The 12,659-nt window shown below is 35.5% G+C and overlaps 1 protein-coding gene across 1 annotated transcript; it reads left to right on the top strand.

Annotated features, from left to right (window-relative positions):
• The first annotated feature begins 3,755 nt into the window (after positions 1 to 3,755).
• On the top strand, positions 3,756 to 8,935 carry LOC115955247 (polyadenylate-binding protein RBP45C). The gene is made up of 7 exons (XM_031073321.1): positions 3,756 to 4,198; positions 4,793 to 5,270; positions 7,326 to 7,384; positions 7,461 to 7,591; positions 7,718 to 7,814; positions 7,903 to 8,070; positions 8,557 to 8,935. The coding sequence occupies exons 1-7, from the start codon at positions 3,884 to 3,886 to the stop codon at positions 8,557 to 8,559; spliced, it is 1,251 nt and encodes a 416-aa protein (XP_030929181.1). The 5' UTR covers positions 3,756 to 3,883; the 3' UTR covers positions 8,560 to 8,935.
• Positions 8,936 to 12,659: the final 3,724 nt, after the last annotated feature.

Genomic DNA, 12,659 nt, shown 5'->3' with positions numbered 1-12,659 from the left:
AACTTTAAATTTTTCCACGCATCACTCGCGGCAACTAGTTATATTAATTTCTGACCAAAAAAATAAAAGGACAATACAGAGTTTCTTATCATCTTTGCATGATTGCACTTTTCACCATCTTTGAAATGCTACATTCCTACAGCCAAAATAACAAACATAAGATCACCTTAGACATTAAATAGCTTCATCAGCTGGCCCATTCTATTGTTGCCCAAAGAAAGAGTGGAAATCAACAAGCGGAGAATAACAAACTTTAGCAAACCAAAATTTATAAAACCCACCTACACACATAAGAATCAGTCCTTGAGAGCACTTAGATGTCTACACATTTTAATCTTGCTCCAATAAAAAAAGCAATTAGTACTTACAAACATACTACTAGTTTCACCAAAAAGGTATAAACACTGTAGAGTGTAGACTTATATTACAAACAAAAACTCGAATTTTAATAATTTATATATTAATGTTATCACATGATTCTAACTGTAGAAGTAAAATTTAATACTCAAGTTAAGGCATTAAGCAATAAGCATAGAAATTTATTGGTACTTTAAAGAGTATTACTGGATACAAAACAAAAGATATGATATTCTTAAATTTTCAACAAGCTACAATGTTCTTTGTTTAGATGTTGAATTTCAATTTATTGATTGCATACAAAAATAACCTTGGAGGTCCTACATGTCCACCCAGTTCACTGTTCACCTAGCCTCCATAGCGCCTTTTTGTATGTTGAGCCTTATATTTTTTGTTAAAGAACAAAAATAAAAGACAAAATTTTATTCCAAACTGAGTTAGAGGAATCTCTTCTAATCCATGATGTAATCGTGTATAAGACCTTTAGTGCACTTTTTTTTTTTGGGATAACTTTTTAATGCACATTTAAAGGAGCAATTAAAATGTGCCTTTAATGAACATCTTATTTCTTGACCCATTAAGACATCTATTTTTTTATAAATATCAAATAAATCATGTAATTAAAAATACATGTAAATGCTTTTTAGGATCCTACATCATCACGTAATAAGATTAAAAAAAAAAAAAAATTTCCTCCCTATGAATAGAAATTGTGTGAAAAAATATATAGACCTTAAAATGTGACCCAAAAAAAAAGGAAAATCTGTGAGATTGAGAGAGTGAATTATCCACGTGTAATCAAGAACCCAATAAATTTGTTTTTGGTTTTAGCCTTTGCTGTATTTTGCACAAAAATGTTGCATTTGTGGAATAATGGTAATTAATGAAGTAGGTTAAGGTTGGTGAATCTCGCATTCATGTTCCCACCCACTTGGCTTTTATAAAGGATCTAGGCATTTGTGGAATAATCCTTAGGTTTTGCTCATGAGTGATGAGTCTTGACTGATTTCTCTCTTTTTTTTGTTAGTAATTTTGAGTTGTTAGTTTTATGCGGAAGTGAAATTGGGTTGGGCTAGTGTTGATTTTGTGTAATTTGGTAGCGGGGTTTACATTTCTCTCGAAGGTAAGTGAGCAATGGTGATGACACTAAATGCTAATCAACAAGTAAGCCTAAAAAAGGAGTGAAATAGTAGCAATGAACCATTCTTTCGCTTCTTGACTCACACGTTGGGATATCATAGAAGGGTGTGTTCCAAGCCTACATGCTTCCTTTTTCCATTGAGCTCAAAAGGTTTTTTTTTTTTTTGGTTAAAAAAATATCTCTCTTGGGCCCTCCACGCCACACCTCCAAAAGTTCCCCCAAAATAATTTCCTTTGAGTGGCCTTGGGCTGTTTTGTTGGTTGGGCTTTCAAGTTGGCCTTTGTAAAAAAAAAAAAAAAAAAGAAGGCCATCAACTAAGGCCCATGTGTCCACCTAGTTCACTCATCCTTCATACTTCCGCATATGTTGAGTCTTTTGAGTCTTATTTTTTTTATTTTTTTGTTAAAGAACCAAAAATAAAAGACAGTTTATTCCAAATTGTGTTAAAGGAATCTCCTCTAATACGTGATGTGACCGTTTATAAGACCTTCAATGCATATATGATCTTTTGACCCATAGACATTGAACAAATTTTATAACTATTAAATAAATAATGTGAATAAAAGCAGATATAAATACTTGTTGGAACCATCACTTAATAAGATAAAAGAACTTTCTTCCACTTCAAGGAAAATTATGAAAAGGCCAAATCACATTGTGGGAGAGTAAGATCTTAACTAATTAAAGAAACGTGTCTAATGCTTTAGGATTATGATCATCTAGAGTTTTTAGGGTAACACTACCATAGAGTTCTTAAAATATTATTGTAGTTGCACGATTTTCCTGGCCCAAGTTCTATTGATCAGGCTTAGGTCCAAGTCGCAACCCACAATAAATGTTTGTAGAGAATGGGTGAAAGAACTTGGCTTCAGTGAGCCTGTTCGGTCGGATGCATGGATAATACAGTTGCAAAAGATAAAAGACACCAGGAGGATTTCTCACGTATGATTGTATTCCTTTTAAGCCTTAATACAGTTTTTTCCGTCCCCTTCTTTGAGGGACTCCACTACATTATATAGCCCTCATCTTTTCATCTCAACCTTACACTTGTTGATCATCTAAGCATCTACTTGAGCACCTGTCCCATCAGCCGCCTTCATCACTCCCTTTGTGAGTTGCAGAGACCTAGGTGGCACTGTTCAGGGGTCTTTTCCTCATTAATGCGGCCAAGAGGTTGGTTAGGGCGCAATTAATGTGGTGGTAGCTTTTCGTGAGATATTTTGGATTTTATTCATTTTATATGTAGAGAGGATGAACTGAATTAGCTGTGGAGAGTTTCTCATCTGGGCTTCGTGATGTCCGAGGAGGATTTACTCCTCGGACAGGTTTCCTGAGCGTTATTGGGACTGAGTAATGCTTCATGTGTGGTTCCTCTTCGGATAGGAAGCTCCTCGGACGGGCCTGGATTTGGAATAGCCCATTATTTTTGGGCCGGGCCCCACAATTATCAATTTGTTTTGAAATGTGTAGATTATATTTGACTATGTCATCAATAATTTAAAAATTATTATATATGTGTGTGTATTTCAATATTGATGATGTGTTAAAATTCAATTTACTCATTTCAAAATTAATGAAAAGAATTTAAGAATAATAAATCTATCTAACAACATAACAAATTTCAAAAATATTGAGGTTGTAGGTTGTGATTAGTGTACAATAAAAGTAATGTTAATAATAGTTCCATATGAAAATAACATTACACTATTAACAATTTAATAAGAATGTAAACGGTAAGATTTATATAATCCAATAATTTAATTTAGACCTAGGGCAGTAAGCAAATGGATTTAAACAAACTAACAACCCCCATCGAGCTAACCAAAAAAATGTTTATCAAAAAACACACTATTTAAAAATAAAAAAAAGACACAACTTGTATTCAGTGTAATAATACACACAACATACACGCTAAGATTTAGATTTTAGACATAAGGTCGAATCTCAACATGTTAAATACACATGACACAAACTTGCCCCTTATTTCTCAAAAAAAAAAAAAAAAAAAAAAAAAAAAAAAAAAAACTTGTCCCTTAAAAAAAAATTAGCAAACTAACACCAAAACCCAAAGAACCAAAAAAAAGGAAGGCCCAAAATCCACAACCATATAAGCCCAAAAAACCCCAATAAAACTACCACCACGCAGCCCTGCCCTATCACAACCCCAGCCAATACTTGCAATCCACGTGTCTCTCTTTCTCTCTCTCTCTAACCCCCTCTATATAAACTCCCCCACACCCCTAAAAATATCTCGACACTCGCTCTCTCTCTCACCGATTCTCTATCCCTCTCCTTCCCTAGGGTTCAAAACCTCCATTCCGTTAGATTCGACTCATTCTTTTCTTTTTCTTTTTTAATATTCATATATAAAAAAAAAGTTCCATAATGATGCAACAGCCAGCATCCGGGGTGGTCCCACAGCAGATGCCGTCGGAACAGCAGTACCAGCAGGCGCACGCCGCTGCCGCTGCGGCGGCGCAGCAACAACAGCAGCAGCAGTGGATGATGCAACAGCAACAACAGCAGCAGGTCCCACAACAACAGTCTGGATGGGCCCAGCCTCAACAGGCCCAAGCCCAGGCCCAGTACTCGGCCCAACAGACTGCCGGGTCGGAAGAGATCCGCTCTCTCTGGATCGGAGACTTGCTTCCCTGGATGGAAGAGAATTACCTCCTCAGCTGCTTCGCTCATACCGGAGAGGTATAACTTTTTTAAATTTTATGTGTATGTGTGAGATTTAGGGTTTTGTTTGGTTTGGGTTTTTGAAATTTTTGGAAAAAAAAAAGGTTCTTTTTTTGTATTTGATGTGGAATATCGTCAAATTAGGGTTTTTGAATATTGGATTTGCGATTTTGATTGATGGGTGTTTGGTTTGGGTTTTTTTTTTGTTAGAACTATCTAGATTGAATTTTGATTGCAAAGCTGAATGTGGGTATGTTTGGTAGTGATTTCAATTTTGGTTTAATTTTGATTCTGTGAAAACTAGGCATGAAATCTAAATTTTTGAGTGTTATGGTTTCGTTTCAATTTGTGCTTAATACGAAATAAACATAAAGATTGATTTTCTTTTTTGTATTCTATTCCTTTTAATCCAATCGAATTGTTCCATAATCTTTATTTTTTTTTATATGTAAAAAAAATCCATTAAAAGGAAAAAAAAAATGCATGAGGGTCACAACCCCAGTACATGGGGGGAGTATACAAATGAAATTGTTTCATTATCTGTTTTATTGTTCCTGTGTAATTGTGGTATTCTAATGATATCTTATTGTCTGTCTCATTGTGTTATCTCAGGTTGTATCTGCTAAGGTTATCCGCAATAAGCAAACTCAGATATCTGATGGTTATGGTTTCGTTGAATTTGTAAGTCGTAATGCAGCAGACAGGGCATTGCAATCCTGTAATGGAAAGGTGATGCCAAACACTGAGCAGAATTTCCGGTTGAACTGGGCTACACTTGGTGCTGGGGAGAGGCGTCAAGATGATGGTCCTGATTATACGATTTTTGTAGGGGATTTGGCGGCTGATGTTACTGATTACATGCTTCAAGAAACCTTTAAAACTGTATACACCTCAGTGAAGGGTGCAAAAGTTGTCACTGATAGGGCCACTGGACGTTCTAAGGGATATGGGTTTGTCAGGTTTGGTGATGAAGGTGAACAGTTGCGTTCCATGACTGAAATGAATGGCCAATATTGTTCTTCGAGGCCCATGCGCATTGGCCCAGCTGCTACCAAAAAGCCTGTTGTTGGTGGACAGCAATATCAGAAAGGTATGTGTTGTGGTTAGTATTGATAGTAATGCTTTGCTTGCTAGTTAGTATGGCTGCACTAAAAAGTAACTTTAAATGTTTCTGGTTGATTTTTGCTATTGCTTGTTCTACTTGTTTGTTTCTGTTTCTTTTTTCTTTTTTTTTCTTTTTTTTTTTGGTATCTGTCTATTAACTTATATGCTATTATTGGTTAAAATGGTAAGTTAGATGCTGTTGGCTTTTTTTTCTGATGTCGATTGTCAAAACAGTCTTCCTTAATTTGAAGATTTTCCGTAGTTCATTTGAAGATTCGCGGAACTTACAGTCATTTCGTTCCAGTACTTACCTTTGTAAACTTGGGCACATTTAATTCTGTTAAAACATGCAAAAACTTATATAAAACTCATGTTGTCTTAAAGCAGGACACCGAGAGGCTCTCATTTTGGGGGGCCTGGAACTGATTTCAGCTGAAATGATTCCACTTTAATGCGTGGCCTCATTTTAGGTCAGTTATTTTGTTTATGTCATGAAGTTCATACTTTTTTATCCCTTGTGGCATTTGTTATGCTACATTTTAAATTACTTTTCCAGTTCCTTATATATTAAGAGTTCCCAGTCAAGTTTAAATTCAGCCCTTTTCCAAGTTCTGTATATTTCCTTTCCAATGTTCTTTAGCTTGCATGAATCTTGGAGAACCTTTGTTCTTTGCTCCTTCTATGAATCCATTCCCTTGTGCTCTTTACATCAGGTTGGATGCAAATTCTTTCCAAATCTTTTGGTCCATGTGTGATTGTAAGAGGTTATTATTTTATTTTGAAGCTTCAATATTTTAATATTTCATGCTAAAACTGCACATGGTGGCCAAGGACAAAGTACCTTGTTTGTTTCAATGCACTATTTTATTAAACCAAATGATTGGGAAATGGGTGATGGGTGATGTGGATGCATTTCTTCGTACTTTGGGCTCTAATTTACCTCCAACTGAGAATGGGGACTGTATGCGATGGAAGTTGTCGAAGAATGGGAATTTTACTGTCCGCTCTTTTTATAATAAGTTAAGAGGACCCATGCCCATTATATTTCCTTGGAAGAGTGTTTGGAAGGTTAAGGCCCCTCGTCGTGTTTCCTTCTTTGTGTTCTGAAAAATTGATTGACTTACCTTATTCAATTTCTAAGCACAACCTGCTTATATTTAAAACTTTCTCATATCTGTCCAAGTCTTCACTCTTTTTATTATTCTTTGAACTGTCACATTCCTTTGTAATGTTTCGGAAGATTCTATTAATTGTGTTTATCTTGTGTGTGTGAGAGAGATGTATTTTCATTTATATGTTCTCGATAATTTAATTATGATGATGTTTGTTGCTGAACTAGTTCATGCCTTTCCTTGTTCTTTGGGCAGATGGCCTCATTTAGAAAGAGAGGGGTGGGGAGTCAACAATTTGACCATTATATTATATTTAGGGTTGGTCTTGAGCCATCTATTGATTGCTAGGTAACATTGTTCAGGAGTGCTTGTTTGTAAATAATTGGATATAAGGAGGTTTTATGTGAATTTGGAAACTTGATGGGGAAAGCTCACCACAAGTAGTTTGTGCGAATGTTAAAAGCAATAGCTCATAGATGAAGAAACTATATTGGAGGCTTTAGAACCGTCAACAATGCTATGATGATACATTCATGATACTCTTTTTAGGGGTATTTCTGCTCTGTTGATTGGCATGTGCTATTTCCTGATTGTATTATAACCAAACAAATCCATGATTTCATTTTTTTTAATCATAGAAGAACTATAAGTTATTTAATTTGATTTGATTGTGTTTGGGGAAACTAGCTTATTCACATTTTGATTCCTGATGCATGTTAAATTAATTCAAAATGTCAAAAGTTCAGAATATCTTGAATTGTTGGGCACAATCTTTGAATTACCTGTACACACACACATGCTATCCCTCTCTCTCTCTCTCTCTCTCTCACACACACACACACACACACACATTCATATACATAAATACCCTGACAGCTCCTTTATTTTAGTGTTATTATTTGTTAGTCACATGTATTTGTCGTTTGCAGCTACTACTTACCAGAATACTCAAGGAACCCAGGGGGAGAATGATCCAAATAATACAACAGTGGGTAGCTTGTTTTAATTCTGGTATCATTTATTTCCTGCTATATGCTAGTGACTCTTGACACTCTTGATTGCAGATATTTGTAGGGGGTTTGGATTCAACTGTCACAGATGACTTGTTGAGACAGGTTTTTAGCCGGTTTGGTGAGCTTGTTCATGTGAAAATTCCTGTAGGAAAGCGCTGTGGTTTTGTTCAATTTGCTAACAGGTATCAAGTCAAGACAAGTCTACCTATAAGTGGCCACCCTTTGTTTCCTATTTTTAGTTTTTAACTTTCTTTCTTCCTCTCTCCCAATCTAATCTTCTTTTAATTTTATCTGTGGTTGTACTTCAGAGCTTGTGCAGAGCAAGCATTAGCATTAATGAATGGAACTCAGTTGGGAGGACAAAGCATTCGACTTTCATGGGGGCGGAGTCCTTCAAACAAACAGGTTTTTATTTTTTGAATAACCTTGTTAATAGTGGTTGTTTCCATGTATTCTGGATAATTAAAATAATATATTTATTGGATTGGCTTAGACTCAGCCGGACCAGGCCCAGTGGAATGGTGCTGCATATTATGGGTACCCACAAGGATATGATGCATATACATATGCACCTCCTGCTCAAGACCCTAACATTTACTATGGAGGCTATCCTGGATACGGAAATTACCAGCAGCCTGGTGCTTACCAACAGCCACAGCAGGTAATTAATGTTGTGAGCTTCAGTTTCTTTTTCTCTGTATTTTTCTTTTTTGTGAAATTATTAGTATATGTCTGGAGGCTTATTTTAGCTAGTGAGGCTGGACAGCTTTGTTATCAAGTAACTCACATTGTGTCCAAGTAGCTAGCCTCTAATTCCTTCTGATGGAAATGTTTTTAAATGGGAAAGAGGAGGTGGTCATTAAATGTGATGTTGCTGCTGAAAATTTGCAGTTTGTTGGGAATGTTTTATATGTTGCTATTTCATGGAGTGGTTTGTAAACCTATGTGTCTTACTATTGCTGGTTATTGGCTAGTAGGTGAGCCTTGACATTGACCTATAGAATAACAGGGTTTAGGTGTACCTGGCCTTTTGACATTCATTTGAGGGCCATTATTTAAGGCTAAGGGGCATAGATGGTAGTGTCAGTGTATTAGGAAATTCACATTCTTGGTGTTTTTTATTTGATTTTGTTTCTGCTATGTACAGTGATCTTTAACCGTTTCAAGCCTGAAGACTGGCCTCGTTGTGTTCGAAGTGCATTAACTTGCGATTTTGCTCATTGGCTGTAGAAAGATGGTGTGGGGTGCCATCTAAATTTGATTTTAGCTTTATTCTCTCTCTCTCTCTCTCTCTCTCTCTCTGTTCTTCTCCTTGTGTTTTTTGTGACATTGAGTATGTTGAAGGCACTACTATTGTGGTGGCGTTGGTGCTCCTCTTAGTTCTATTTATGAATGTCTTGTATACAATATGGATTTGCCAGATTTTCTGCTGTATTAACTATATGATGATGGCTCTTATTTGCTTTCAATATTTTTGTGCCGTGGTGCTTTTATAATCATGTATTCCTTTGCAACGTGCAACTATATATTACCTGTTATGAGTTTGTAAGTTGGATTCCCCCCTTCTCTGCTATATCGTGCTCTCTTTATTCAATCTGGAAATTATAAATTGCTCTTCATATTCCTCTAATGAGGTAAGGAAGAAATTTGACAGAATAAAATTTTGTAAAAGTAATAGCAAAATAAATTTTCAGACGCAAATGTTGTATTATTTCACTGACTGAATGTGACTGTTGAAGACTAAGAGTACTTCTGTACCATTTTCTTAATTATGTTATGCTTTCCTTGTGTTATTTCTTGGAATTTTAAAGATCTTGCTTTAATGAAAGAATAGAGGGCTAACTTTAATAGATAGTCTAGATCCTTATAGCTCAACATCTCCTACTGTCTCAAATCCCCCTTCCCTAAAGCAGCTAAGCTGTAACATTGGGTTACCCAAAAAAAAAAAAAAAAAAGTAAATAAATAAAATCTTAAGAGATAAGAGTAGGTGTTTAACTTTGTAAGGATTCCTTTGTTAAAGAGTCATGTATGTTTTGAATCCCTCTTCCTCATCCGAAGAGATGAAATCTGTATTTAATTAAAATATGAAATTCTAGTGATAAAGGGGTTTTTTATTTTATTAGATTATCTCCAAGCTTTTCTTTTGTAGATAGATGTGATCGATGATACAATTTTCAAGTGGGGAGTGAATGCATTTTGAGGATGTCCAGGTATATGTATCCGCATGAGGCGAATTTTGTTGAATGGTTTTTCGATCCAATCAGCATGCATTAATTATCAAAACCGAATTGGACAGTGATCCTGGACGTTGCTTGGCTTACACGGTAGATGATTGGTTAGACCAGACATTATTACAATATTATTTAAATAAATCATTAAAATTAACGAGAAAAAAAAAAAGGTTGATTATGAGTATTTTTTATAATAAATAAAATTTATGAGATAAGACTTGAAAAGAATGCAGGTGAACTAACCCTTCTTCAAAAGTGTGTTAAAACAATGTAAATATTTGAAACAATTCGAAAAGTAAGTTGGATATTGCGCGAGTATATGCTAAGAAAAATATTTTACTGGATGAATGGTTTAAGAAACATGATTAATACTTGTAGTCTGCAATCTTAAGAAAAAGAAAGAACATAAATTTCTAAGAGGAATGAGAATAGTGCTGGTCGAATACCGAACAGTTTGAATTGGTCTAATAATGGTTAATGGATACATGGGAAGTTAATAATAATTGTGAGCAAGGCCAGGTCATCGATAAATATAGGCGGAGGCTGGAATAACAAATGAACAACTTAGATGAGTTTACTTACACCTTCCAATTTCCAAACAGTGGTCAAGGAAAGGAACTACGTTATTTATGTGATGCTCAGTGGTATTCCATTATATTTTGCGGTTACAGCAAAGAAAATGTATGCTTCCATATTCAGAAAGGGCAAAACTTAGGTACAGTACCTTAGGTGCAGTACCTTAGGTTCCCCTCTTAGATTTAAGCCATGTGTATAAAAAATACAGCTAAGCAAACAGGCGTTAAAACATAAGCGCTCCGTCACCTTGCTTTTTTTTTTTTTTTTTTTTGACTGGCCTGCTACGGAGAACCACCAGTTTCAATCTTTCAGATTTCAGATCTGCCCCCACCAAACTTCTGCAGCTAAGTCTCCTCCTTCAAAGACATGATCAGGTTTATAATATTTCTTTGGCTTTTTATTCTTTGACTTTTTAAGATTTCAGATCTGTCCCACCAATTGAAGATTAATATTTCTTTGGCTTTTTATTCAAACCCTCTCCTCTTTATTACTTACCCAGCAATGGCAATCCACACTTACTTTCTCAAAAAAAGTTTCTTCTCATTATTGATCAACTAATCATAGGAAATAAGGGGCAAGGCCATTAACCAAAAATTCAGGCCATGGATTTATAAAGTGAACCCAGATCAACGGAAACATGATAGAGAGAGTGATTGAAAGTTGTTCCTTTCAACTGACCACCACGAGTCCATCCACAGCCGCCATGCCCCGCCGTTTTCTTCATTCTCTTTGCCTGGTTCTCTATAAAAGAATGGGGTTTCATGTTGGTGAAAAGTAAAACCACTCTGCCTCCACACATGGTGGCCGGAATCAATGCAAGGCATGGTTGTGAAGGGGTCTTGCCAGAAATTTGCTAAGTTTTAGCCAAAATTTTTGTTTGAAATCTGTTTGTTTCTTGGGAAAATAAGGGTGAAAGTGTTTGAAGTTATCTGGTTTTCACGCATGTGAGGGAAAAGATGAGAAAAAGTAGGGAAAAAGAAAATGATAAAAAAAAGAGACGGCAATTCCTTGTAACGCCGTTTGCTTAGCTGTATTTTTTTATACACATGGCTTAAATCTAAGAGGGGAACCTAATGTACTGCACCTAAGGTACTGTACATAAGTTTTGCCCATTCAGAAAACATTAATAAACAGAAAACATTAATAAACGTTGACCCCCATCTTGTATCTTTTGCCATTCTGTTTCTACAAACGTTTCCGTTAATGAACAACATATTTAGCTTTTTGTTAAAAATTTGTTGCGAAGTATGCTTATACTTTATTAAAAAAAAAAAAAGTGTGTTTTTTTTTTTTTTAAATTACATAAAAGCTAAAAAAAAACACTAACTTGTAATCTAGCCCCTAACACTCGTAATTAAAATATATTTTAAAGAAACATCATATCTCTAAAATTGATGAAGATAGTAGATCTTTTTACACGCATGCATCACACCTATGCTAAATTCATATCATTTTTTTCGAAGCATCATCTAGTATAAGCTCAAGAATTGATTAAGAATTAAATATTTTAAACTCATCCGTTTCAATGTTGACTGTACAAGAACACTATAAAGCTCCTCCGATGAATTATTTTTGCTTTTAGTTTCATTTTTATAATATTTTTAGTTAGTTGTCTAGTTTGCAAAACCATTCAGCAAACTAGCATTTAGGCCCATTTGGTAGAGGAGTTTAAGTAATGTTGTTTGAGTGTTTTTGATATACTTGTGGATGAAAAAGTGTGTTGAAATGTGTATAAAGTTGTATAAAATGTGAAAATGTGTGTTAGAACCACACAACCAAACAGGATCGCGAATATCTAAAACTCGAGTTTCAAGATAGAACTCAAGTTTTTTAAAACTCGAGTTGTAAATTGTGGCAACTAATGTGGAAAAAAATCCACGTGAAACTTAAGTTTTTAAGACTCAAGTTAAGTTTTTAAGACTCAAGTTCCATCATTTACTTTTCCAACGCCTGTTCTTGTTCTCTTCTCCCTCTTCTCTCCTCCAGCCCGCGATTCTTCTTCTTTCCCTATTCTTCTCTCCTCCATCCCATGCTTCTTCTTCTTCTTCCCCTATTCTACTTCTTCAGATCTACGTTCTCCACAGAGGTCTTCAGATCTAGTACTTTTTCCTTCATTTTTGGTTCTTCATCTTCATCGTCATCTTTGTTGTTGTTCTTCTACAGAACTCGAGTCTTTAAGACTCAAGTTCCATGTGACAAAAACATCTCCACGTTAGCAATCAAAACTCGAGTCTTTGTGGCTCAATTTCTTTGCTGAACTCGAGCCTCAAAGGCTCAAGATGCTAATCTCCTCAATTCTTTCCAATTCTTGCTAACTAACAACATAGTGTGGCAAACTCATGCTACTTTGCAAATTACACCCCCCCCCCCCCCTTCTCTCTCTCTCTCTCTCTCTCTCTCTCTGTGATGTTAGAAATAATGAACTGAAGAAGAAAATCATCA

Source organism: Quercus lobata, chromosome 8, assembly GCF_001633185.2.
Source record: "Quercus lobata isolate SW786 chromosome 8, ValleyOak3.0 Primary Assembly, whole genome shotgun sequence".
NCBI classification, from domain to species: Eukaryota; Viridiplantae; Streptophyta; class Magnoliopsida; order Fagales; family Fagaceae; genus Quercus; species Quercus lobata.
This window is presented reverse-complemented; position numbering and strand designations above follow the sequence as displayed.